General features: G+C 37.2%; 1 protein-coding gene across 1 annotated transcript in view; it reads right to left on the reverse strand.

Annotated features, from left to right (window-relative positions):
* Nucleotides 1-19,358, reverse strand: part of DLC1 (DLC1 Rho GTPase activating protein) — a 230,857-nt gene extending 211,499 nt beyond the window's left edge. The window contains exons 1-2 of the mRNA XM_040596312.1: nucleotides 18,910-19,358; nucleotides 2,601-3,762 (exon numbers count right to left, since the gene is read on the reverse strand). Of these exons, the coding sequence (XP_040452246.1) occupies nucleotides 2,601-3,650 (1,050 nt within the window). The 5' untranslated portion in view covers nucleotides 3,651-3,762; nucleotides 18,910-19,358. The remainder of the gene's footprint in view (nucleotides 1-2,600; nucleotides 3,763-18,909) is intronic.
* Between the last annotated feature and the right edge of the window lie 836 nt (nucleotides 19,359-20,194).

The following is a 20,194-nucleotide window of genomic DNA, read 5'->3' on the forward strand; positions in this document are numbered from 1 at the left end:
GCTATGTATCAACCCATCTGAACCCTGGGGACTTGAGAGAGCAAAGAATGCTGTAACAGCTGGACCTATTTGCAAAAAGCAACTTCCGTGTCAGTACATCCATCATGACTGAAGTAATTTACTGAAACAGAGCTAGTGCTGGTCAAAGATGCTAAACTTAAGCCCTTAAGCCCTCGAACCCAAATTCATCTGGAGAGCCAGCACAACAGATCCACGCTGCCTCACCTCAGCTTCAATTTGAGGACAGCTGATCTAAAGATAAGAGGTGAGGTCATGCTCTATGCCACAATTAAAAGCAGTTTAAAATATGTTAATGAGGAACATGTTTTCAGAAGAATTTAGTAGCAGCAAGAGCAGAATGATATCTGCTCAAAGGTCCTGAGATCTTAGTTGTCATGGAAGTACCTGAAGTTCAGCACCTTTTTATGATTCCCCCAGCGTGCCACCTCGAGGTCTGGGTGCCCAAATACCTTTAGTAATCCATCTCCATGTACCTTTTCTCATATTCTGACCTTTATGGGCACATGTTTATGTGTAGCTATAATTGACACTGAGCATTAATCAGACAGTGGTGTGTTTTAGGCCTTAACTGCACTGTTTGAACTGCTGACCTTGAGAGAAAAGGTTTTATACACCATTCCCAATCCCTTAAGTCTTCCTGTCACTGCAAAGCAAATACTTGGCTTTTATGGATGGATTCAGTTTCAAGACTGTTGTTTTTCTAATGTTTTGTTAAAATTACAAAAGTGGCTTTCAAGGAAAGTTTGTAAACATACGTACATTTTTCATTATAGGTTATTACAGGCACAGACAGGCTTTTGTAAAAGAGCACATGATATTAAGTGATAAAATACTGCACACAGGAACATTGTTTGTAGAAATGTCCTGAAAACTTACAGATGAATAATAGCACAAGCAACAGAAGATCATATCTTTTCCATTTTGCCAAATGTTTTACAGTTGTTGGTAAAGACTTTAACCAAAGTGGTACGAGGTCACTCCTTCAGATTTAGAGACTCCATCCCCTTTTACAGTGCACACAGCTTCATAGTTGCTACAGCCACATAACTCCCAACCTTCCTTGAAGCAACTCTTTGTTTTGCTCCTTTCTATGCTCACGTCCTTTCTTAGTTTTTCTCACCATTAGTTGCACTGGAATGAGTACATGACCTCAAAACAAGATACAAGGATACATGAAAACTAGCAGGACTGAAGCTATTAAAAAATATAGCGTGGTACATCTTGCTAACTGTGTGAAATGTATACATCAATATCAGCAACTATGCTCAGAAAAAAAATAAAATACGGTGCTAAAGCAGGGCAGCTGAGAATGCAGGTATAATAGTCAATTAGTTCTCAAATATGATGTTAATTTGATTAATTTGATTTTTTAAAACTTGAACGGTTTTCTGCAGGGGGGTAAATTTAGCATTTTTGGTACTACTAGTCAGGTTTTTGTTTCTTAATAGTAACTCAGAGCCATATGTGCTGCAAGATCAATTAAGCAGTTACCACATTAACTGTATTGTAAAAACTACCAAAGGAAGGCTGGATTTGAGGTCTTCTGAAACCTTTTGCAAAAATTTTTTACAGCTTCTAACCATATCAATGGAGTGTTAGTATTACCAAAGGGTCTGCACAAGGAAGCAATAGCCAGCAGCCCAGGATGCTGTGTGGGCACCAGTACTTTAGATATATGAATTTGAGCTTTAGTGAAACGGCTACTGAGACACTACAGCAGACAGACATCACCCCACAAAATTAACAGGAAACACATTTATAAAAAACATGACAAAAGAAGCTGGATGATGTAAAATGGAAAAAGGCAGAGAAAAGTAAACAATTACAAATTGGTTATTAGCAAGAATAAGCGGCATAGCTGGGAAAGCATGCTTTAGGATGAATTCTGTAGTGCCACATTCAGCACGTCTCCTTCCATTAAAGCCAATGGGAGTTTTATTGCCAGGGAAAGTGTCCATTAAAGTTTTGTAATGATAGTCTTCCTTATCCTGTGTAGACAGTGAAACTCTCTGGTTGCTTCAAAATTACAAAACATTGTTTCAAACTCAGCAATACTTCTTTTTGCAAGAACATAGGCTCATGGGGCTGAGCTGAAAATCAAAGTACTACTGCAATGTTTCCACTTCTTTTTTCCTTTTTAAAGTTTTGCTGCACTTTTCCCCTGTTCTCTTTTTTTCAATAAGGCTTCCAAACCACTGGACACAATTTGTTTCCTAAAAGGAAACAGGTAATGATACCTGGTAGCAACAGAAAAACAAATAAACAAAAAACCCAAACTCATAGAAGGTACTTATTCATTTAGCCTTGAACAACATATATAAAATATATAAATATATAAAGCGAATATAAGCTATCTTCTAAATTCACAGCTCAGCCATTTTCAGGCCTTAAAAAGAGCTCCTGCAACTCTGTTGTTGTATAGACACATTTTTTCTTGAAATGATTTGAAGAAAAATCTGACAAAATAATGAAAGGGTGAAAAACACATTTTATCTCCAATCAATTAGTCATCGAATCACCTTCATAAGAAATTGCGGGAAAACATTAGAAAAAATCTCTGCATTTTATGAGCATCCTACCTTTCTTTTGCGCAGTTTCACTTGACTGTCTGAATGTTCTTGTGTGGTCGAATGATTCCTTATATGTAAACACTGAATGTCTTCTGCTGAACTGACATTTGAAAGGCATTTGTTTTCAGGGGCCACTTGAGGTTCTGTGAAACCACTCTCATCCAGACCATTTTCCACTGCCGGGATGTGAGAGCAAGGAGAAGATTGCACAAGGCAGTTGCTGGATTCCACTGCTGAGCATAGTTGTCTATCACTGCCGGTGCATGATTCAGAAGAAATCCCACTCTCTACCACATTACACTCAGACTTTCCAAGCCCGTCTTTAAAAGCATCAGATTTCCGGCGCTGTTGTGCAATTACAGCAGTATGAAGCAGCTGCTTCCCAGGCATAATAATTTCTTTTGCATTTGGAGAATTAGATCGATTTTCTTTCTCTACACCTACTACTTCATTTAAGCCTTCATAATTACAAAGCTCCAGGCTTTGGCCAATACTACCACAAACATCTTCCATCTCCTCCTTAGGAACTGTGTCACAACCAGGTTCCTTACTTGTATCTCCAATTATTCCAGATGCTTCAGCTGCCTTGTTATCCTCTGCTATAGGTACCATCTGTATTAAGGAGCCTGCTCCATTCAAACTCTTTTCTTCATCTTCTGGTTCCCTTCCCACAGCAGTAACATGGTAATTAACGCTATCCAGGTTGAGTGCTGAATAATCATCATCGTCATCAGACACATGGACTAGAGTTTCTGTGCTGGCCTCCAGAAAATGCTCCTCATCCTCATGGTTATCGTTTTCATCCACCTCCTTTGAAACATTTCCCAACTGCTTTGCAGGGAAGTCAATCAGCTCTCCACTATAACAGCACTCTGGAAACGAAGCACATTTTTCTTTCCGGTCCACACTCAAACCCTCATCTTTTTCCATACTTGTCTGCAAGTTATCAGCTACAAGTCCGTGACGACATGCTGTATTATACTCCACAGACTCCAAAGCCAATCCCATCCACTGGGTCACATGCTCTTCCCAGCTTTTCTTTCTGATTGCTAGAGACATGTCATAACAGTTCAGTAGCAGGCTGCAATGTACCTTCCATGGAGGACCAGAGGAGATATCATGGCTGCTGTGCACTGCTCCAGAGGCACAGATGGTTTCATCATTTTAACATCTGCAAAAAATAAAAAAAGACTGGGTTATTGAATTAACTCCAAAGGGGGAAAAAAAAAGGAGGAAAAAAAAAGGGAAGGAGCGGTTTAAACAAAAGTGTAAAAGCAAGATAAGACTGCGGGACCAGAAGGACAGGAATTTAGAAGACTGTTTTGTTTAAAGTTTTAATACTTTTCATACAAAACTTGGCAGCACTCATAATTCAGTATAACTTTTTTTCTGATTACTCTCCAATATCAAGTAAACAAAAAAAGTATAAACAGACAAACGGACAGGCAAGTAGCTCCAGAGCCAAAATTTGACAACAAGCCTCTCTTTGCTGTCTGTTATAAGATATTAATTTACATCAGTATAAATGACATTATACCTTGTAGTTGATTTCCACAGAAAGTCATATTGTATTTCTTACCCATTCAGTGATGCTCATGAACTAAAGAATTCTGGCTGTTTCCCAAAGAGGTAGAGCAGAACTGGAGGGTTATTCTGAATTTACCAATGTTATAAACTACTTGTCTTATGAGTACCTTTGGCCATTCAGTGGCTCTCATTTTTATTGTTATTGTTTCACTCTCTTCAGGACAAGCTGTAATTACAAGTAGTACATGAAGCTGCAGGGGAAATCTGCCCACTGTCCCTGCTTGATTATCTAGGTGGGTATTTTTCACTGGCTGCTGTATCAGGCCTTCTGGATGATGACATTTGAGACATATTAATCTTGTAACATTGCTTGTGCAAATTAGCACAAAGAAAATACCTCATATTGATGAATGTATTATAAAAGAAAATTAAAAATTTTGTTGTCAAATAAAGAAACAAAACTTCTGGCCTGTAGAGTATTCAAAGTTCAAGGAGCAGACACTTCTACTTTTCACTCTCTACGTGAGAAGTGTCAGTGCTTAGCATGGATCTGCTTATTGATTTCATACACTCCCTACATAAGAACTGTCAGCACTTAACATGGATTTGTTTATTGATTTCGGCAATAAAGAAGATTAAGTACTGAGTTTGTTCTGGGTCATTTCAGTACACTAAGGTAAATTCTGATTGCCCACCAGGCAACAAAGCTGCCTTGACAAATCACGTGCCTGAAGGTATAAAAGTATTCATCTTGAAACAAATGCAGAATTATGCCTGTGCAACTGAACACCTGTAAATTATGTCCTGACAAACTGACTTTTGGGATAGAGTTGTGCACGCTACTAGATCTTTAACCTTTGAGGATGGTAAGCTTAATTTCACATTCACATTTTCCACCTCTGTGGAGACTGTGCTTAAAAAGAAAATATATTCACAGGGTAAGAGAATTCCATGCACAAGTCATTAGCGTGTGGGAGGCTGAGGAAAATGGAAAATAACACACAGAGCCAGGCCAAAAAAAATTATCTACTTTCAGAGGAAAAATTTGGTAGTAAGAAGTTAATACAACTTTTCTTTCCTGGTCGGATATGAGAGCAAGCCTAAATATTCAAATGTAAAGTAAAATTATTGGATAAATTTGCAGTGCATTTACATTCTTATTCTGGCTTAATTTCATATTTATATTCTCCCACTATTTCTAAATGTGCAAGGTCCAAAATTACCACAGAGTGTAAATCAATAATGACAATATTTTAATTTCGGCTGTGCCCTTTTCTGATGGACCTTAAAGCTCTTCAGAAGCACTTGTTTTAGTTTTACAACAACGCTGTGTTTTGTTTTGACCTCAGAAAAGGGGCAGGTTTACTGAAAAGGGGCTCGACGATTTGTACTGCTCTCCATTAACACTGCTTGGAGGTGCATCTGGGTGCAACTCATTTGCATCTTCCCTCTCTCCTCCCCTACTAGAACAGTGGCTCCACCTACCTTACAGAAAATTAAGCATGGTTGCTGCAGCCATGTAGGAGAATTTCTGAACAAAATAACCCCTCCCCCCAAATAATATTAAGTGTAAAAAGCTGAAAAAATTAGATTTCCTAATGACACAAATGCAACCACCTACCTAAGATTTAGGCTGCTCTTAGTGTGCAGAAAACAGGCATTCAAAGAGTTAATGGGTGTGTGTTAATCTTGCTGCTGCTAAATGGAGTTACACGTGTGCAGAAATGGGAGAACAGATCCCTTACTGTTTTTCATTTTTTGGATGTGGAGAGTTATATTTCACGGGGGATGAAAAACAAATTTTACTTTAGGAACCCTTCTGTTTTACTTGCACTATCACTAGTTTTGGCTGCCTCAGACTGCAGGAAAAAAAATGATTAAACAGGAGAATATCAAATACTTTACTTAAAATGCAAGATAAATACATGACAAGGGTACTTTCATTGTACTTTAAAATATAAGCTTACTTTAGCACTGAGTATGAAAAATGTACTTTACATATGCCCCCTCTCCAGGCAGCTTCGGCTACCAATACCTGAAATCCCCTTGTTCCCATGGCACATGAAGAAGCCCATAGTTTGGTGGAAGCTTTCTTCCACTTCCTCTCCACTCCTGAATGTCTGCATTATCTGCAACAATTCAGCTTCAAAAATCTTTTCCTGCTACAATTGCTTGACACTTATGGGCCAACTCTTCTACCGTGTATTCAGGATAACCCATTTCCTCGGCACTCACATACAGGCGCATAAGCTGTGCTTTGGAGGATTCAACACTAAACCTCTGAATGAGGTTGATAACTGTGCTTCTTTCTCTGCCAGAGAGCACAGTGCATTCCCACTTTGCAGAAGGAAGCATTCCTGCCTGGATCACTGCTTTTCTACTACTGCTGCCCACATTTTTTCTTGACAAGCAGCATGTTCTGTTCTCTGAGAAATACCCCTCTCAAGTCAATTTGTACTCTTCACCAGGGGATAAAGTATCCCCCTTTCTCCCTTTCCACTGCTAACATCCCACAACTAGAAACCTTAATATGTATGGTTTTCCAAGGTTTTTAAGACAGGCAGATGAAGTCTTAGCAGTCTGTTGAAATGTTTTGTAGAATGAAAAGACCTTTTCTTCTGATCAAGGCATCTGTCAGTATGATACAGTCCACTCAGCTCCTCCCATAATTCATAATTTGCTTTTACGTTTCAATAGCACTAAAGTTCACTACTGCTTAGTGCTATTAACTTTATGAAGAATAGAGGTTTGAAACAAAATACAAATGTTAAAGACTTCTGGAGAAAATTTCTTGATCCTAGGTGTCAGTTAAGGAATATTGGCAACGTTGACCTATTTTTTGGGTCAATATTCTTATTTGAATATTGCAATATTAATGGTCACCATCCCTGGAGGTATTTAAAAGGTGTGTAGATGTGCCACTTAGGGACATGGTGTAGCGGTAGACTTGGCAGTGCTAGGTTAATGGTTGGACATTAATGGATGATCTTAAAGGTCTTTTCCAACCAGAGCAATACTATGATAAAGCACAGAGTGAAGTGATGTGTAAGATGAACTTGTAGGCTCTCCTATAATTCGGTTGTCTAACATTTTCCTTTAAGGAGGTTTCCTGTGATTTTTTTCTGTGAAGCTCAAATTAAACGGTTTCCAGCAGGAAACACATTTTACATTCTCTTGCTTCCCTCCTTAAGGAAATGTAGAAGCCTACAAGAAGTATCTGCCCCGATACCTATGACTGACACCCTGCAAAAGTTGTGCAAGCTGCAGCAGGAAGACATAGGAATTGGAGCTAGACTGAGAACAGAAAGGGGAGGAAGGAAAATTAGTCAAATGTCCGTATCTGTGACTACCCAGACCTGTCAGAGACCCAGCTCCCCTTCTGCGGCACAGGTCAGGACACAAAAACCTCTGTTACAAGAGTGGAAAAGCAGAGTCACACAACCAGGGTGCTCTCGTCCTCCATCTGCTTCCTTCAGAGCAGACCCCACTCTGGTTTTCCCAGAGTGGAAGTAAGAGGTAAGGAGAGAAATGTAGTGCCACACAAGGTGGGGCAGTGAAGCCTATGCCATTAGGATGGAAGTGCTATGACAAAACCAGGTACAAATACGACACTGCCATGCAGGAGGATGCCTCGGTGGAATCCCTGGCTGGCCAAGGCGAAGACAGCCACTGATGCAGCTGTGACAACCCATACTGTTTCCGCCAGATCTGCCATACCGACAATTCATCACACTACCCATCACCTCCATATTGCAATAAATAAAAAAGCTTTGAAAGGGAGAAAGTTACAAGGAACATGGGAGAGTTTACTAAATGTGACAGAAGAGTTGCAGAGAGGGCAGCCCCTATCATCCTGCCAGCAAGATTCTGTTTTTGCTAATGCTTTACATGGGATGCAAATATTTTCTGTGAAAAAATAAGGCAAAGTGTTAGCTGAGGAACTTACACAGAAATGAAAGGAAGACTGTTTCATTACATATTTTTACATAGGCATAGGCATATATAAGCAATGGAGATCAAGCAGAAATATTTATTTTGTTATCATTATTTTATCTTCATTGGTCTGTGACCCCAGTCAGCAAACTTTGTTTAAGGAAGTCTAAGTGAACAGGGTCTGTTTCCTATAAAATCATCTCACATCTTCCTGGTCTGGCTTACATTCAGCTCTTTCAGTAATGTCATACCAAGCTGAGAGAGAATGTTGTTTACAAATAATTTGAGATAAAACATAAGCCTCTAGGTCTTCACTCAGCTAGTTATTTCAAAACATCCCCTGTTTTAGAATTTACAATCCTTCCTTCTCTTATTTCCTGGACATATACCACCCTTTGCATCTTACTGAAGTGGAAGCTCACCTTATCTGCAGTTTCTACATCAACAGCCTTTGTAGTACATAGGCATAGAACATGCTAAACCCTGGTGTCCTAAGATAGAAATATAATATTTCTTGTAGGGTATTAATCTAGTGAATACCAGATGCATTTTTGCTAATTTATTTTATGTATAAAAGCTATTGATGTAGGATCAAATATTAAAAAGTGTTTGAAGTAGCACTGCTTTTAAAATATTTAGAACTTTATTCTAAAAATCAGAAAAAACACAGTACTTTTACCTCAAGTGTGTCTTCAGAATGAAATCTTAGAACAGTTGAAATCTTTCATATAAAGCTTAATGGTAAGGTTTGCATGTGCATACGTATGATGCACTTATGTTATAAATGTGAACACAGTCCAGAAATATAGCTGTTGCTGATTTTTGTACGGATAAACACAAACACAGCCCAATATTGTCTTTTCACGTGGCAGTTCTTTCCTTTGAGGACAACTCTTACTGTTTGTTTTCAGTCATGAATTAATGCACAGAAATAGAAGTACAATCTTTGTGTAGCACCAAAAGGTGGTAACTATCTAATGATTGACTGAAATCCATAGCCCAAGTCCCCTTGGCTTCAACAAAAGAGTTGGGGATTCTGTGAAAGTATACAGTGCATACTTAATAATCTCATTTTTCAAGAGAAACTAAGGAAGTCCTGCCTAAACTAAGACAAAAAAATTTATTAAAACTGACTCAGGTACATTGTATACATGGTTCTGTTTTAAAAAATATTTTTAAAGGACTCAAATCAATGCAATCCACATAACTGTAGAGACAGTACAGCTTACTAGACACTGCTCACTTCTGCTTCTTCTGCAGGCTTTTCAAGACAGGAAGTATTAAAAGTGAAGTGAATGAAAAAAAACCCAACCCCTAACCCCTCTCTTCCCTTACACTTTGTTTATTGATGGATGTTTATTCTGAGAAAGTAATACTAGCAGCAATGCTGGATACACAACATCTAGGATCATAGCTTGTCTCTTAATAGAAGTGGCTGTCACGTATGAGATAATTAAAACAAATTTTGCTAACAGTTTGACTCAGCTATAACTATCTGAATGGAAAATTTTCAGAGGCTTAATACTCTGGTCATACAAGGCTAGACAGAAAGGGAGAGTTTCTGAATGTATAATACAGTCTTAGGTGGGTAAGAACTGAATGATACATTACATTATTTAGGATTACTGAAAGCCATAGGCTAAGTTTTTGGTGATACCATAACACAACAAGTGCCAATCCCAAAAGTTTTTTTTTAAATAAAGGAGAACAAATAGCAGCTATAGAAAAAATATAGCCATTTTATTTTACATATTTTTTTTTTTAGTTGAAATATGGCTATGCAACATGAGGGTGTGACATTCTACCACATGAACCATAATTAAAAGTGCTTTCTGGAATTATTCTTTGCCCTCATTTTCTGGCAAAATACTTTAAAATAATGGCCAGTATTAAAAAACCTTACAAAATGCTCTCAAACAGTAGCATTGGAATGATACTGCATTGTGCCTTCAATACACACCAGAAGGATGCACTACATTGGACAGTGTGGCTTTGGTATCAGTATTTATTACAGAGATATGAACTAAGGGCAACATACAAACATTCCTACCAGTACATACCCTATAATATAGGATTTAAAAAAAAGACTGTTTCAATGCACCACCAACTGCTGGCAAGCTGTAGACCAAACAAAAAAAAGGCAACAGGTAACAATGCTTAGATAAGTTTGAGGAACTGACTTATATTGAAATCTCAATTAGAAGAGGTTTCAGGGCAAGAAAATAAAGTGATCAGGCATCATCTGGTAGAATTGAATAATAGTCAAATGAGAAATTACTGAACTTGCAAGGTAACTTGGGGTACAAAAGAGGACAGTTATGATGCCTGGAAGCAGAGGGGGAAAATCTGGGCAGATGCAAAAGGGATGGCCTTCCAAGCTAATGGCGAATGTCTTTGGAGTCAGAGATGGGTTTTACTTGAGGAGGGAGATACTCATGGCCAGAAGGGCTCATGACCAGGTCTTGGAATAAGTGTGGGAAGTACGGCCTTTTTAGGGTAAAAGAGAGACTCTTTTCCCAATCTTTTTCTCTCTGATCATGAAAAGGAAGAAGAAGCAGAGAGGGTTTTGGCCCACAAATCCCCATGTCCTTACTAGGCCTCACTGGTGGTATCTCCACACAATAAGAAGGCTGGAGAAACAGAATTGCTCTGCACACTCAGCTTTGAGGTGCTGTGACCAATAGTGGGATGCGCCAAAAGCTGGTTTTAATATCAAATCAAATGAAGACCACTTGGTCCTGAACTACGTACTTGCAAGTCTGATCTCTGTATGCAGAATATCTAATGAAGAATGAAAATTTAACAAAAGCCCCCAAACCAACAAACAAAAACCCAAAAGTGAGAAAATATATATATATTTATTTTAAAATAAAGAAGGAGATTATTAATAGATTTGCAAAGGCAACTATTAGAACCTGCACTTTTTAGGTTATTCAGAAAGAGAAAAACAGTGTAATGACAAAGTTTGTTAATGATACAGAGGGACCTAAGAGAACTAGGAGACAGAATTGCATATGAAATTCCCTGTTAATAAATGTAACAGCATACAGTAATAAAAAAAATAATTCTAACTATAAATGCATAATGAAAGCCTCTATGACATCAGCTACCAATCAGGAAAAAAACAACCCCAAACTAAGATTCACTGTGCTGGTAATCGAACTGAATTTCAAACTCATTGAAAATCATGAAGTATGTAGCACAGTAGGCAAATGAGAGACTGAGCATACAGTGGCATAATAATGTTTTCTAAGTTCTCATTATGCAATTAACTGAAAACTGTATGCAGTTATGGTCATTTCATCTCAGAAAGAGAAATAGCACAGGAAAAGGTATAGCAAAAAACAGTAAAGAAAATGAAAAGTATAGTATAGCTTCTGTCTCAGGAGCCGTGAAAGAGCCTGAGATTTCCTGCCTGGGAAAGAGAGGATTTAGAGCCATATAATAATCAATAGTGTCATGAGGAAGGAGAACATTTATTCATTGTGCCTCATGATACATGAACTTGCACAGAAGACCAAAGTAGAAATACAAAACAGAAATAAAAACAGAAATAAGATTTTCTTTTTTTCTTTTTTTTTTTTTTTTGGCTTATGCATTTAAAGAAATAGAAGTTACAATGCATAGTATATATAAGGTATACACTGCAAAAAAGTTCATGACTTCTGATAAAAGAAAAAACACAAAAAAAAATTGTCAAGTGAAGTACCTGAAGTCATTCTTGTGACTTGATAACAATTTCCTCTTTGCTGTGGGGATCAGTTTCATTATCCCTTAAGCAAGCTAACTTCTTTTCTCCTTTACAGATTCTGACATATGTCAGATATGGTCATTATAGGTTACTGTCAGTGAAAACACGTAATACTGGTAAGGCTGTTAATTTCATGTCTTTAAAAGACATTTAACATGTTACAAAAATTGTGATACTGTCTGGCAGTATTGTAAGATCTCAATACATTAGATACTTCAAACTATAAAGTTAAGTTGGAAAGTTGTTCGTTCAGACATCCGAAGTCTTGCTTGTTTCGTGAAAATATAATTGGTTCCTAAGGTACGAGCCCAAACTTTGTCAATTTGCCTTAATTTATTGTTAGAAAACATAAACCAGCATGGAGTAACTTTACGCCCTATTCTTCAGAAAGTAGCTGCTTTACTAGTGCTCATCACAATACAAAGAAGGGCTTTTACTTGTAGTCAAAAGCAGGTTTTAGCTTGGTTACATTTGTGTTTGGTTCATTTCCAATGTTGAGCCTTAGATCAGCTGAGCCTCTTCCTCAAGGACGAGAAAGGCAAAATGACAGGAGCCAAACAGATCCAGTTATACAGGCTTACTTAATAGATCTGTATTATCTGCACCCATTTGATTTACATCAAATCCAAACCAATTTTAAAACCAATTTAAAATGCCTAACTTCATCTTTTTTACTATTTTGCATTGATGAATAGTCAACAGAACAGAGAAATAAGACTTTTTTTCAGGTATTTATAGTATAATTTACTAATTTACTGTAATTTTATTAATGGCTTTTTCATATATTAATGATCAACATTAAATTCTTATTAGCTGTTATGGTAATCCATCACTTTCACCACAGCATCATTCCAGAATGACAATAGCTATTGAATTTAGAGCTACCCACTAGAAAGAGAAGAGGGTTTAAGCTTAAAAATGTTCCTAGCATAGATTTTTTTTTTTAGTATCAGAACCATGATATATATAGCAATCTGTGAGTCTGCTGGTCTTCAAAATTTAGTAGTCTGAAAAATATTATACCATATTGATTTCTACATAATATAAAATTGCTTATTTCTTTGGAATGAAAACAATCGAAAGTGTAAAACTTTCGACTCTTCTTTTTGCATATGGTTTTATTTCTTTAATGGATTTTTTTTTTCTCCTTTTCCAACTTGGAGTTGCTCTATATGGTAATTTCATTGCCCTCCCAACCCTCCCCCAAAATAATTTCTTCTTTCCATCCCCAAAGAACAGAAATAAATAAGACACATAGCAGATTCCTTATACACCCTTTACTCCCCTCACTTAACTGGAAGTGTCTTGAAAAGAAGACATGAAATCAGAAAAGTCCATCCCACAGGACATAGCAACCCAGAAAATCCTAGCTATTATTTTTGGTCCTGAATTAAGACAGTTTTTTCTCAGACCTCATTTTTTTTTTTAGGACACAAGAAATTCCATTTTCTAGCCAACTCTAGTGAAAAGCTAATTTTCTCACCACAGGAGGTCCTTTTAAAAACAATATAAATTAACCACATTGTATTCCTGATGCCTTTTAGATTTAAGGTTCTGGTATAGTGTTTCCATTTAAAGAAAATGTTGCTTGTGCTCATTACGGCCATGAGCTACGAAATCTGAGGCACTATGGACAATGACTTTTGGCAACCAGTCTGTTTATTGAATTGTAGGAGGCATGTTTTAGTTCCTGGTGTAGACAGGACTAAAAAATATTTTTGATACTATTATGCATTTTACATAAAGGGCTGAAAATTATTTTGTCCCATCAATAAAGAAAAATATCACCAAGAGTCTAGAGAGAATGACTATTGAGATGGCTGTGCTTTTTGGTGGGAATGAACCGTTAACATTATCATTTGGAATCCCATTTTGATGCACCTGTAAAAAAGTACTGGGAACAAACTGAGAAAGTATTCCTGGAATGTAACTGAAGATGTGAAAAGCAAAAATTGATCAAAATTGCTGTTGTACCAGGTGTTTCTTTGAAACTAGAGAGAAAAATAACCTCTAATGGACACTGAATAGTTTCTAAACCCACTGGGGGACCTGATTAAGTCCACTACCTTCAAATAAGGGAATGTAAAAATTAAATTTATTTCCCAGGTTGGTGAAATTGGGGGGAAGAAAAGTCTGCATCAGAATAAAACCTTGTAATTGACCATTTGTCGTTATAATATTCTTATTTCAGAATTCAGGAAGTTTATCTTTCAAAGGACTTGTGTACAGTGTGTTTCTACCTCACCTCTTTGTCCCCTTTCTCTCTGTCTCTATAATAGTCATAATGTGAATACGACTATTATAGTTGATAGAACTTCTCCACAGTATTTTCCAGAGATACCTCAATTCCAAACTCATCAACTGGTCTCCTGATTTTATGATTATACTTTCCTATTAAGCATCTGTAACCTGCCTGGAAAGACAACCCAGCACTGGAAATTACTGTTTCTAAGTACATGAGTACAGAAAAAATAAAATGAATGACTCGAGCTCACGCACTTGATTTGAAAACTAATCCAGGTCTATTTCCTTTACCAGCTACATGCAAAAGCTTGTTAAAAATCTTCAGCTATATATCCAATTAAGCTGACAGTGTCTCAAGGTTTGGAAGTTTCCAGGAAGGCACTGACATTTATTTAAATACCATAGGTATTTATTTAATGGAACTAAAATTTAGGTTTGTCTCTGCACATGGAATTAACCAAGTTTAGCTTCTGCTGTGGAAGGTACAACTCTGAGACCACCCTTTTGGCAAAAAATTCTTATTTCAGTGCATTATTATTGAGAACTGTCACATCTCTCTGATAAAACAGCATTATCCAAAGATAAACAATTCAAGCAAAAGAAAATGGTTATCTGTCATTTAGCTGTGGACAAAAAAAGGACACAAGGAATCTAAAAGTACAACTTCCAGTGTGTTGAGCCACTCAGGACTGTTCAGAAGTGGAGGGTTAAATGTTCCAGACTGAACCAGTGAACCCAAAGTAAGTCTCCGTTGCCTATTACATGTCTGTATCTTGCAGGAGAAAATTCATGGAAGAAAACAAGTTCATATTTTGTAGTGGTCTTAGCAAAGATGCTAATAATACAAAATTAAGGTTGTTGAATGCTCTTTAATAAACTGCAGTTATACAGCTGGAATAATATAAATCGAACTGCTTTGGCTAGATGAATATCTCACTGATTCACCTTGCCTCTTCCATTTTCTCTTAGCTCACTTAGAGCAACACCTTACAATGATCTTCCGTACTACTCTAGATTTTCCTCACCTCTCAGTCTAATGAAATTTTGTTTTTGAATCTCACCACTGGCTCCCCCTTATCCAAAGTTTAATTTTGCATCAAGAGGCAAGCTTTCTACAACTACAATGATGTTCAAGTTGGACCATTTATTTATTCTAGTCTTAAAAGGTGTTTGTCATAGTTAAGATCTAGTGCAAAACTCTCACAGATAAGAACGACCCACCCTGGAAAGCCTAGAGCTGATAAAGAGTGAGCTAGAGGGTGGGAGAACCACTATATTCAGAGGTAACAGGAATTGTTTACAAACTTCCCTAAAGTTTAAGGGCATTTCATTTAAACCTACTGAATTTTGATACAAGGTATAATAAGAAAGCTAGCAGGAAATATCATAGATCAGAGCAAGAAAAAGAAGAGCCTAGAGTGAAGTGAAGGCTAAAGGTAAAGAGTACACTGTATGAGTTTAATTAGTTTTAATGTAGATACATACAGCCTAAGGCACACCTCTCTATTTGTGTTTGGTGGCTGATGTACAATATGCCAGAGATAAAACTCCAGGCATTTCTAATTTCAACATAAGCACTTTTCCTCATTCAAGAGAAACAAGCAATTATGGTAACAGTGAATTTGAAATTCTCTGCCAACAGACTGTTCCTAAAATAAGTAGTTTCTAAAAGCATCAACAAATATCAGTGGTGAAATACAGGCCGCCGCCAGCATCCCGAAAACATATTCAAATTCAGTATCAGTAATTATTTCCATAACAATAATATTCACAATTCTACTACTATTAGGATTTGCATGTGAAAATTCTAAATAAATTTGTTTAGGGGTATAACCTTTATATATATACACACACATATACATGTACACATACATATATATAAAAAATACACCTGTGTGTACAGCCAAGTTTAACATTCTTACTAAGTATTCACACTGTTCACAATCTTTGGAGACATTTAAAACCAAAGCAGACAAGGTCCTGAGCAACCTGCTCTGGTTGGGCCCACTTTGAGCGAGGGGCTGGACCAGAGCCCTCCAGAGACTCTTTCCTACCAGGAAGTAAATTAACATCTAGCCCTTCTGGATATGCTGTTTCAATTGCTCTTACCCCTTTGTTACTCCATTTTGTCTTTTTCCTTTGTAAAAGGAACAGAACGCCAACATAAAAATCGTCTTCTAATTGTTTTCTCCAGACAAACAAACAAGAGAAAATGGAACCAGATGACTAAAAGAAAAAAGGAGAATACTCTATAATATATCTCATTTCTGAGAAAAGAGAAAGCTGTTCCTAAGTTCTCTCCCTCCTCCTGCTACTGCCTTCTTCAGGGAAGCTTTATATCAAAGAAGATAAGTTTCAGCGACAAAATTAATGTTAAAAACAATGGAAAAATTAATATAAAATGCAGCTTAACACTTCTGACAATAAAAACCCAAAAACTTCTGAGACTTCTGAAAAAAACAAAACAGGCATCCTTCTACTATTTCACCACCTAAAAAATAATTTAAAAATTGATTTTAAGCTCAATTTCAAAGAACTTCTATAAACCTTGCCTATTCAAAAACTGCCTACTCAAGCAGTTATCTTTGTCTTTAACTTTCTTTTAGGAGAAAATTAATTTTGCTTTGTGTTACAGAGATCTTCATGAATTAGGCCCAAATATACAAACTTACTGTGTTCAAGTGCTCTGATTCGGGAATTTAACATGGAGGTCAACAGGTACAAGATTCAAAAGAGAATAACTTTGTAGGCACATAAATTTATGCTGAAGGAAAACTATTTGAGTAATTTCTATTACATGAATAAAACTACTTGCCTTAATTTTTCTCAAGTCTGCAGATATAAATTCATGTGCTTAGTTGTTCAAAGGAGTCATCTTGTTTCATATTAAGAGCAGTAACATTTCTGAATGGCCAAAGCTAGGTCAAAGACTTTAGCTGCTCATTTTCCGTGTTCATTATTGCTATATATATCTCTAGAAAAGATTTCTCAGAGATTTTTTAGACAGTAAAATTTATCTAATTTCATTTTCTTGAATAGCAATAGCTTAAAAAACAAAACCAGGTTAGCATAACAGAGAAATTAGACTAAGTAGAAGAAAGAGTTGGAGAGTGATTTGTCTTCAGGACTTTAAAATAAAACCTCTAAATCAAAAAATGGGCAGCTGTATTATATTTTTTAATAGTCTATAAGAAACTTTTGAGTTAAATGAGAAAATATTTTCTAGGTTCTATTCTGTTGCCTACCCTATAGTTCAACTTTCTCAGCTGTCAATTATTTTCATCTGCAAGTGAGGTCAGATGAGGTCGTTATATCCCTTAAAACCCGGAAGACACTGCTGCAGGAGATGACCCCTTGATATGGAATAATTATTTTTATTATTTGGTATTTTCTCTTCTATTTAACTAGAGTACTTGCTAATACTTAGTATGTACACGCATATTTGCAGGAGCACGTATGGGAATACAGTGCAGTAAAAGCCACTAATGCTAAATCCCTTGAGATGTCAAAGTTCCAGCACAAATTTCACAGGAGTGACACAGAGACTCAGACATTCAGATTCCTCTCAACTTCTCAGTCCCACCACCTACCAACCACAGCTCTCCCAACTCAGGGCACCAAACTGGAGAAGGCTTGTCCATAAGGAAATTAATGATGGTGATTTTAAAATTCACCCTAGAATATACCGAGGAACAATTTGCTGCCTACCAGCTCTTCCCTGTCCCCTTCAGATCCATGCTTTTCACAACCCAGAGCTGCTCCTGACCAGCATGAAAAACTTTCTTCCATTCAAATGACAGTAAAAGTGTCCTTTCATGTCCTTTCATGCCACAAAAGCCATTTCATTACTCAACAATCATTTTGCAAAAATATTCAGTCAAAACACAAGTTTTGACTTGTGTTTGAACTATGTAAACCGTTGATTCCTGTTTAATTACTAATCTGGCCAATAACTAGGAAATCTTCATGATACACGTAAGTAAAAAAAGAATCTCTTATATTACTCCTAAGCAACAACTGTCCTTTTAGATTTTCAGAAAGATGAAGGATACTATATAGATTGGCATGAAAAACGCTTCTGATGCCCATAACAATTTAATAATTAAATCACACCTTTACATAAAATAGCAGCAGCTCCATTCACACATAAAGACAATATCCCAAATTTCCCCCTAAACTCCTTAATAGCAGATTCTTGTTATTTTAAATGATCATTTACTAAGTGAAGAAAAAGACTGAGTAAATTCATACATCTTCACTGAAAATTATAGTCAGCTGACATTTACTGAATCTTGTTTTCCCTCTTCTAAATGCTAGACCAGCACACCCCAAACTGCATATCGAATCATAGTTTACAAAAAATAACCTAATCTAGCTAATGCCAAGAAAGAAACCTTGGAATTTCAGATGCAGAATGCACACATTTAAGAGAGTATTGCCAGTTATACCACAAATATCATCTAGGACTGAGAAAAGGCTAGAGACCAAGCCCAGAAGAAGTATTGCTGATAGATCTACCTAAAACACTCCTCACTATCATTACTGCTGGGAGGGAGGGAAGGGAAGGTGGGGGGAGAGGCAAAGCATAGCCCTAAATGCCCTCCCTGTTGGCAAATGAGGTGAAAAAAGAAATCAGTCACACGTCTAGTTTTCCTATTTAATGTCCATTAAAAATTATGCAAGCAAGATCACGCAGCTCTATTTATATATGAATGCAAATAAACAAAGTCAGCTTATCAAGCATATTTTTAAAAGATGAAGAAAAACACACAAGATTTGTCTATAGATCTGGTGCATTTTGATAAACAGAATTGGCACAGTCTACAACTAAATACATATTTATAATGATTATTGTTTTTTTACCTCCAGTTTTAGTGCCGAGATCCTGAACGCAGAAAGCTCCAGTGCTGGATACTGCTTGTTTCTTTTCTGATTTTTTCTTTTCTTTTCTTTCCTTTCTTTTTCTTTTCTTTTTTTTAATGTATTTTTTGGTAGTTTCAAGTACAGAAAGATTCCAAGGCAGCCTTACCTAGATGAGGAGAATCTGGAGTTTGGACATGACCTCCCCAAAATCTTTGGTCAATAAAAGAAAAAAAAAACAAAACAACCAACCACCAAAAAACCAACAACAACAAAAAAAAAAAACAACCCCAAAATGAAAGAGCAAACAAACAAACAATCGAGCTCAGTCCCAGTTAGCTCCTGCTAGCATAAAAGTTCAGATTTCGCTACTGAGATCATTGCTCTATTCTAAGTAGTTTCGCTCAATGTGTGGTTCTAACAAAAACACCCTCTGCAGCTGGAGGGAGCCTTAACCAAGCACGAGCCTGTCAAGCTTTTCCCAGTGACTTCTGTCTACTAAATTCAGACTGATGTTTTGTGAAAGGGGCCTCAACAACCAGGCCCAGATTGCCTGAAAAGTATTTCCTGCCTTTGAGAGAGAGGGAGCGGGAGAGAGAGAGACAGCGAGCCTGCCTGCCTGCGCCAGGGAGAGGGAAAGGGAGCGTGCAGAGGTGGGGGGAAAGGAAAAAAAGACAACAGGACCGAGCGTTTGAAGACGTTAAGCTTAATGCAGTGCTCAGCTAGTTCTGTCAAACGGGAAGATCTCTGCTAAAGTTACATAATGTAAAAGTATTCTTAAGCCCCTCCCTCCTGTGTTTTTTTTCCTTTGAAGAAATCCTTTATGCATCTCTAATGTCCCTGCAGAGATAACAGCTACCCAGAACAACAGGAGAACACCTCCCAACACCTGAGGTAGTGAGAAACAGGCAGAGAGCAACATGGTCTAAACTCGACGAACACATTGCATTGACAAAGGGTCTAGTGCTATTCTGACGCGCAAATAATATACACAGTTAGACAGACATCGTTTACACGTGTACACTACAATTGTATTCCTACTCAAGAGAATAAGCCTGATCTGAGAAAATGAACGCTACAGTTTAAACACAGTCATATTGCAGGCAGCGGTATGTGTTGCTTTACCTCTTCTGAGAATCCTCCAGAGTCACACAAATCCAGCTCTGTAAAAGCAAAAGGACAGACTCCATCTTGATCATATTAGTATTTTGCTGACATAAAACACTTGTAACTACTTCGTTCCAGTTTGACAGGGTGCCTGAATCACATCTCCAGAGTAACCCACAGC

This window comes from Falco naumanni, chromosome 1 (assembly GCF_017639655.2).
Source record: "Falco naumanni isolate bFalNau1 chromosome 1, bFalNau1.pat, whole genome shotgun sequence".
In the NCBI taxonomy this organism is placed as follows: domain Eukaryota; kingdom Metazoa; phylum Chordata; class Aves; order Falconiformes; family Falconidae; genus Falco; species Falco naumanni.